Below are 7,718 nucleotides of genomic sequence, written 5' to 3' on the forward strand. Positions count from 1 at the left end.
TCAAGTCCTTTGCCAGTTCTGGCTCCCTCACTTCAAGAAGGACATGGAGGTGCTGGAGCATGTCCAGAGATGGGCAGTGGTGCTGGGGAAGGGGCTGGAGCACCAGGCGAGGCTGAGGGAGCTGTGGGGGCTCAGCCTGGAGGAAAGGAGGCTCAGGAGGGACCTTCTCTCTCTACAGCTCCCCAGCAGGAGGGTGCAGCCAGGTGAGGGTCGGGCTCTGCTCCCAGGGAACAAGGGACAGGACAAGAGGACATGATCTGAAGCTGCACATGGGGAGTTTTAGGCTGGATGTTTGGAAGAATTTCTTCACAGAAAGGGTCATTAGACCTTGGAATGAGCTGCCCAGGGAGATGGCAGAGTCACCGTCCCTGGAGGTGCTTAAGGAAAGACTGGACGTGGCGCTCAGTGCCCTGGTCTAGTTGACATGGTGCTTCTGGGTCACAGGTTGAATCGATAATCTCGGAGGTCTTTTCCAACCAAATTAATTCTGTGATTTTGGGATTGCCGCGGCGGCGCCGCCCTGCAGGGGGGCGGGCCCGGAACGGCGGCGAGGCGGAACGCGGCGCCGAGTGGCGGGGGCGGCGGCGGGGCCGCTGTGTCAGTGCACGGCGGGGCCGCCCCATCCCTGGCCCGCCGGTCCGTCCCCCAAAGCGCCCCCCCGGCCGCGGCCATGCTGCCCGGGGCCCGAGCGCTGCGGGCGGCGGGGCTGCTCCGCCCGCCCGGGGCCGCCGCCCGCAGAGCGTACTGCGGGCCGGGACAGCGGCCGGCGGGGCGCGGCGTCGCGCTGCCCGCGGGGCCCGACCTGCGGCACTTCCTGAGGGCCGCTGCCGCGGGGCAGCCGGGGCCGTCGCTGGAGCTGCCTCCTGAGCCGGGCTCTACCGCCGGGGCCCCGAAAGGTGTGTGGGTCTGCGGGGCCGGAGCTGTTGGGGTCAGCCGAACCCTGCGGCTGTGGCCTCGCTGCCCTGTCAAAGGGCAGCCGTAAGGCCCGTGCTGACAGTGGTGCCCCGCAGCCGGAGCAAAGTGGGGGAAATGGGTTATTTGGGAGCTTCTGGGGCCCTGAGGGGGTTTTGACGCTAGAAGGAGTTTAGTCCTTGGCTGCAAAGTCGTGTGTATTCTTCCACCATGGAGTTGGTTGCCCTGGCACCTGCCTGCAATGTGTGCTGGGCTATCCGTGGGGCTGTGGCATCCCCATGTGGGGCTGCGTTGCTGTGGTGCCCTGGCAGGGCATGGTTTTCATTGCCCTGAGTGTTGTGTGTATGTCAGTAAGGGCACAGCTGCTGCTGCTCTGCAGTCACGGCCTAGCCATGTCCTCTTGCAGAACACACAGCTTTCCCAGAGTCTGTCCTTTGGTTTATTCTTTGTGGGCTGCAGGTGCTGGCAGCTTTGGTGCTGCTTCCCTGACTTTAGTGGTGGGATTGAAAACTTCTTCCCGTAGAGCTGATAGGACAGGTTGTGGACAGGAGTTGAGCAGGCTCCTGCGTCACACGCCCTTTGTTGCAGTGTACCTGGAGACCTACGGCTGCCAGATGAACGTCAATGACACGGAGATTGCCTGGGCCATCCTGCAGAAGAATGGCTATGCCAGGACAAAGGAGCTGGATGAGGTAAGGCAGCACCTTGGCAGCTTTTCTGGAGCACAAGGCTGCAGGGTCCTCACATCCTGGCTGTGCCTGTGAGTCCCAGCTTTTCTCTGGAGTGCAATCCTGTGAGATGTTATGAGTTTTGCAGTCTGAGTTCTTCGGCGCGAAGGAAGCTACTTAACAAGTGTGGTAGAAAGCTGTGGGTTGTCTTTTTTCTTTAAACTACTGGGCTTCCTCTCAGTTGGAGAGGGATTGGACACAGCGGGATCCCCCCATCTCATCTTTGAGTTTACTTTAACCATTTAGTAGAAGACTCTACTTGTCTTCTGTTTCTTTCTTGCACCTCTGTTTGTTGAAACCTGCCGTGTACTCAGGCAGGTCTTTTTCCCTGAGTTAAGTGAGTTTTATAGTCTGGCTCTTCAGGTTACCTGGGCAGGGCATCAGAACTTATTGTTTGGCTTTTATAAATTCTTCTCTTTTTGTTGCTTTCTATTTAGGCAGATGTGATTCTTCTTGTCACCTGTTCCGTGAGGTAAGGAAATGTTTGTCACTGCTGGTTTGGGACAGCTTTTAAGGAATTAACATTTGAAAACCCAGGCAATAAATGTGTTGCATGAGGAAAGCAGTGTGCAGGGGTGAAACTGGCTCTTTAGCTGAGGGTAGGGCTGGCTGGTGCTGTGATTTGCAACGTTAATTGTGCTATGAATCGCTTCTCTATGTAGTGAGAAGTTCTTTGGTAGTGTAAGCTCTGTGTATATGCCATGGGCAGTGAGAGACCTGCACAATTAATGGTTTTATTTTTAAATATTCTGTCTTCTCTTGAAGCGACTCTCTAGTACAGTGTCTGTACTTCAAAAATGCAAGAAATATGTTTAGGGGCAACTTGATATAAAGGGAACTTTGCTTGTTTTTTGTGAATGCAGAAGATACCAAATGCTCATTGTCACTTGCAGGGTACCTTGTGGCCTAGGCACTTTTTCTCCCCAAGAGCTTAGCCCCTGAGGTGTTCCTGCAGTGGAGATGCTCTAAAGCAAGCAAAGTGACAGCAGATGAGATAGAGTCGAGACATAATCCCCACTCCACAAAGGGCACTTTCAGGTGCCATTCGATCCATCAGGTGGATGATTCCCTGCCTTTAGCTGAATTCTCCTCACAAAGCACTTGGGCCGCTTAAGGCTGGGGCTCTGCTCGGGTGCAGCAGGTGGAATACCCATTTTTCGTGTCTCCCCAGGGAGAAGGCAGAGCAGGCCATCTGGAACCGTCTGCAGCACCTCAAGTCGCTGAAGGCCCGGCGGCCCCAGGCTCGTGCTCCGCTCCGCATCGGGATCCTGGGTACGGCCGCGCTGCGTCCCCTGGACCCACCGGCAGCACCCGCCTTTCCCTGGGGTGAAAGCAGCTGGGAAGGGCTGCGCGGGAGTAACGGGGGGTGGGCACTGCCTCACCAGGGCCCTTCTCCTTTGTTGGCAGGATGCATGGCCGAGAGGCTTAAGGAGGAGATTCTGCAGAGGGAGAAGCTGGTCGATGTCGTGGCAGGCCCTGATGCCTACCGTGACCTTCCGCGGCTGCTGGCCGTGGCAGAGTCTGGCCAGCAAGCTGCCAACGTCCTGCTGTCCCTAGATGAGACGTATGCTGACATCCTGCCTGTCCAGACTAGTGCAGGTGGCAGGACAGCGTTTGTGTGAGTGCCTTTTCCCAGTGCTTGTTTCTGTGGCTCGGGTTTGGAAATCTGCTGTGCAGAGCAGATGTGTCAGTGAGAGCAGCTGCCCAGGAGATGCAGTGCCCTGGCTGCACTGAGTTTACAGAGCCTGTGTGTGTGTTTGCTGCTGCTTTGCTGTGTGACTGAGCCCTGGAGAGCGTGTCGTGAGCTCTGGCTGTTGTGGACTTCTCTCCCTCTCCTTTGGGAATGCTGACTCTCAGCCTGATGCTGCATTGAGTGATTTCTTTGCCACTGTCCCTTTCTGAAGTTCATGCCACTCTCATCCCCTGCCTTCTGTGGTGCCCTGCCCCAAGTTCTGCTATTTATTCTTCTAATCCTCTACACATTATAACTTTTGATTGTTTCATTTTGGTGATGACATTGCCAAACATGAAATCAGACTCTGCTTGGCGTATGGAAGGACAGTATCACTCTCTGCAGGAGTGGGATGTCGAAGGATCTTTCATCACTGCCAGGCTGCAGTGGAAGTCTGTGCCTCATTAGTTCTTTCCAGCTTTCTTGGAAATGTGCATGAAGAATCAGGAGGTATTAGCTCAGGGCAAGCTGAATCCAGTGTGGGTGTTCTGTGTATGGAGCTGGCTGGAGGCAGCACTACTGGGTTCACCCTGGGCAGGATGCAGCACGGATGGTTCTGGAGCAGTCATGGTGTGACCTGTGCTTTACCTCTGGGCAGGTCCATCATGCGGGGCTGTGACAACATGTGCAGTTACTGCATCGTGCCCTTCACCCGGGGCCGGGAAAGGAGCCGCCCCATTGCCTCCATCCTGCAGGAAGTGAGGATGCTCTCAGATCAGGTGAGGCAGAGCCTCTTCCCACCTGTCCCACACCATGGGAGAAAGGGTGATTCCTGGTGACAGTGTCTTCAGTGGTACTTGTAACCAGTGTCACTGCCTTTATCTGCAGAGATGAGGTTACTGTGGGATTCCACCAGTGGCTTTGATTCCCCTTGTAATACTCCATGGCAGACAGGGAAGGGAGGGCTTCTGTTGGAAACTCCTTTGAGTAAAACCATGGCTGCCCTTGCAGCTCGGCCATCCTGCCTGAGTTACATTTCTTCCCCTGTTTATTTTGTAGGGAGTGAAAGAAGTGACCCTCTTGGGTCAGAATGTCAACAGCTTTCGAGACCTGTCTGAGGTGCAGTTTCAGTCAGTGGCTGCCCCAGGCCTGAGCCGTGGCTTTAGCACAGTCTACAAAGCCAAATCGGGAGGTTTGCGCTTCGCACACCTGCTGGACCAGGTCTCTAGGATTGATCCAGAAATGAGGATCCGTTTCACCTCTCCACACCCCAAGGATTTTCCTGATGAGGCAAGTGTAAAATAAGCACCTTGGCCTCTGCTTGCAGGCAGGGAGGCAGCTCTGAAATGTGAAGTGTGGGCTGTGCTGCCTCCCCAAAGAGAACGTGGGTTCCCAAAGTGGGAACAGCAGCTCCTGGGAGTTGGATGTTGGGGCTAAAGCTGGCAGGTTTGCAGTTTGCTGGCTTTTACCCAGGGAAGACTCTTCCCTTGGCATCCTGGTAGAGTTAACCTGTCTGAGACATCTCCTGATCACTTGCCACAGGTCCTGCAGCTCATCCAGGAGCGACACAACATCTGCAAACAGCTGCACCTCCCTGCTCAGAGTGGGAGCACACGAGTCCTGGAGGCCATGCGGCGAGGGTGGGTCAGCCCACGAGGAGCCCTGTGTCCTGCCCTCTGATTTGGCCTGCTGGTTTCTCCTCACTGATGTCTAGGGTTTCCAGTTAGCAAACCCATGTGCTGTTCATTGCAGATACACAAGAGAAGCCTATTTAGAGCTCGTGCACCATGTGCGTGACTCTATTCCAGGTGTGTTTTCCTTTGGCTTGATCTGAACTCAGCACAACTGCATCTCACTGTCCTTTGCTGAGTGCTGTGTTCCTCTCTTCCATGAGAGAAGTGTACAGCTGTGTCTCTGTTACAGGAGTGAGCTTGAGCAGTGATTTCATCGCTGGGTTCTGCGGAGAGACAGAGGAGGATCACCAGCAGACGGTGTCCTTGCTGCGGGAGGTCCGCTACAACATTGGCTTCCTGTTTGCCTATAGTATGAGACAGGTGAGTGCAGGCCCTGGTGGAGAAGGCTGTTAGCTCTAGGTGTGTCACCTAAACTTGTCAGTGCTGTTTCTCACAATAACACATTTTGTAAAAAGCTGTTGCAAATCATACCCAAAGACTTGGTCTACTGGTAGATTTCTTTTCTCCCAGGCAGCACTTGCAGGGTACGTGGTTCTGCAAGGGCTATTGTTGTGCCTGGGAAGCTTTCAGCTCCTCTGTAGGAGTGTCAGGGTTTGTAACTGCAGGGTCATTGCAGGGAAGCAACTGTGTCAGCAGAGGCTGCAGGTACATTATTTGCTGATGAGGAATGTGCTGATGGAGGTGGGCTGGAGCCCAGGTATAAGGACTGTCCATCAAGTCTGGAGGGAAGTGGTGAATTTTTGAGAAGGTATTTCCATGAGAAGAGTGGGTATTTGGTTAGTGTCCATTAGAATGTTCTCCAAAGTGTATGATACTGTTGGGGAAGAGGACAGAAGGTTGGGAAACACAAGGAAGCAAAGATTCAATGGATAGATTAGAAATGGTCTATGGACAAACAGGCACAGGCACATCCCCCACAGGAGCTGCTAAACTGCTTCACAGCCACTGATACTCAGTGCCCTGCATCAAAAGGTGGAGGATAAAGATGTGAGTAGCACGAGGACAGGTGGCTGGCACTGGAATAGTTCTGTTGTCATACAAACTGAAATGCTGGGAAGCTGTTGCTGGAAGAGCAGCGGAGCTGGCTGGGTTCAGACAAGGCTCTGAGCTCAGGCTGGGTGCTGAGGGGCTGCACTGGCTCTGTGTGTGTGCAGAAGACCCGGGCACATCATCGGCTGCAGGACGATGTCCCCACGGACGTGAAGAAGCGGCGGCTGGAGCAGCTCATTGCCACCTTCCGGGAGGAAGCTGCGAGGGCCAACGCAGCACTGGTGGGACAGGCCCAGCTGGTGCTGGTGGAAGGGGTGAGTGTGCCTGGAATGGAATTGTTATCCTCCCTTCTTGCTGGTTCTGAGACTGTGCACAGCAGTCACCACTTCTGCCTTCCCTTCTTGCTTTCCCCATGTGATCCCAGGACTCCCAAGACTGTTTCTTCACACGTAAGCAGACAGCCTTGACTTTTCCAGAGCACTGAGCTGAGCACAGGGGATGGGATCGGTTAGGGATGCATCTCTGGCCAAGCACAGAATTTGTGCTTTGGTGTGTGAGTGTCAACCAGCAGCTCTGGCCACAGGACTCTGTTCCAGGGCTTGGTTAATGTGGGTTTAATACCATCAATAGTGCTCAATTAATTCCTGAGGCAATAAAGCTCAGCAGTGAATCAGAGCAATTGCCATGCAGGTAATGTTCCCTGTCCTCTTTCCAGCCCAGCAAACGCTCTGCCTCGGAGCTGTGTGGGAGGAATGACGGCAACATCAAGGTGATCTTCCCCGACGCTGAGCTGGAGGATGCTGCCGAGTGTGGGGCTCCAGGCAGAGCCCAGCCAGGGGACTACGTGATGGTGAAGGTGACCTACCTGCAGTGCTCATTTCCTTGCACAGTGCTGTTCTCTAGGCCAGCTGCTGCCAGAAGAGCCTAAAATTAGAATGGATCCTCCCCAGTCTTTCTGTGCCTGAGGACCTGTGTTGTTTCTTTCAGGTAACCTCTGCCAGCTCACAGACCCTGCAGGGAGTTCCGCTCTGCCGGACCACCCTGTCCCGTGCTGCTGCTTCTCACTGAGGGATCTCTGCTGCCCTTGGATGAAAGCAGCATATTTTCTCCAGGAAGAAGCAAGGAGGTTCTTGTTGTGATCAGGTGGAGATACAGTAGAAACAGGGAGATATATATGTATATTAAAATTTATTTATGAAATAATAAAATACATATATATGTTTCTGCTTTGGTGCCAACCTACCCTTCATAGATGCATGCAGGTTCAAAGGAATGGAAGCTATGTGTGAACTTACAAAAGTACTGTGAGATTGTGTATTTTGACTTGCCCCGAGGCTTGTCCCACCCTCGCAGTGCTGCTGGTCTGTCCTCTGACTGCAATCACGTCCTCTGTCATGGCCCAGCCTGAGAGATGGATGTGCAGAGCAGGTCTTCCCTATGAGCTCAGCTGAATTTAGGAGCTGCAAAAGTAGTGCCTACAAAACACAGCTCCAGCAGCTGCTGGAGAATGGCAGGAGTACTGTCAAAGGGTAGAGAGAACAGAAGATTGATGAATTCTTTCCAAATATTGGCAAAATGCTTGGAAAGGGGATGCAAGAACCCACACCATGCTCATGTGTTGGAATGTGGCGCTGGACTGCGGAATGAAAAATGGTGTTTAACGTGCACCGGTGAATCTGTTGTGTCTGGGGCTGAAGGAATGCAGCCTTGCCCTGGTACTGG

At 53.9% G+C, this 7,718-nt stretch overlaps 1 protein-coding gene across 1 annotated transcript; it reads left to right on the forward strand.

The window, feature by feature from the left end:
* Positions 1-655: 655 nt before the first annotated feature.
* Positions 656-7,222, forward strand: CDK5RAP1 (CDK5 regulatory subunit associated protein 1). Its single transcript, XM_032126950.1, has 13 exons — positions 656-896; positions 1,501-1,604; positions 2,078-2,112; positions 2,812-2,912; positions 3,048-3,258; positions 3,971-4,091; positions 4,372-4,602; positions 4,855-4,952; positions 5,065-5,120; positions 5,236-5,366; positions 6,161-6,310; positions 6,712-6,852; positions 6,984-7,222. Exons 1-13 carry the CDS (start codon positions 671-673, stop codon positions 7,062-7,064), a joined length of 1,686 nt encoding a protein of 561 aa, XP_031982841.1. The 5' UTR covers positions 656-670; the 3' UTR covers positions 7,065-7,222.
* The last annotated feature ends 496 nt before the right edge of the window (positions 7,223-7,718 follow it).

This window comes from Corvus moneduloides, chromosome 17 (genome assembly GCF_009650955.1).
Source record: "Corvus moneduloides isolate bCorMon1 chromosome 17, bCorMon1.pri, whole genome shotgun sequence".
Taxonomy (NCBI): Eukaryota; Metazoa; Chordata; class Aves; order Passeriformes; family Corvidae; genus Corvus; species Corvus moneduloides.

Coding starts and splice junctions, on each gene's coding strand:
- CDK5RAP1 (XM_032126950.1), top strand. CDS start 671: ATGCTGCCCGGGGCCCGAGCGCTGCGGGCGGCGGGGCTGCTCCGCCCG. Junction 897..1,500: donor TACCGCCGGGGCCCCGAAAG/GTGTGTGGGTCT, acceptor CCTTTGTTGCAG/TGTACCTGGAGACCTACGGC. Junction 6,853..6,983: donor GGGACTACGTGATGGTGAAG/GTGACCTACCTG, acceptor TGTTTCTTTCAG/GTAACCTCTGCCAGCTCACA.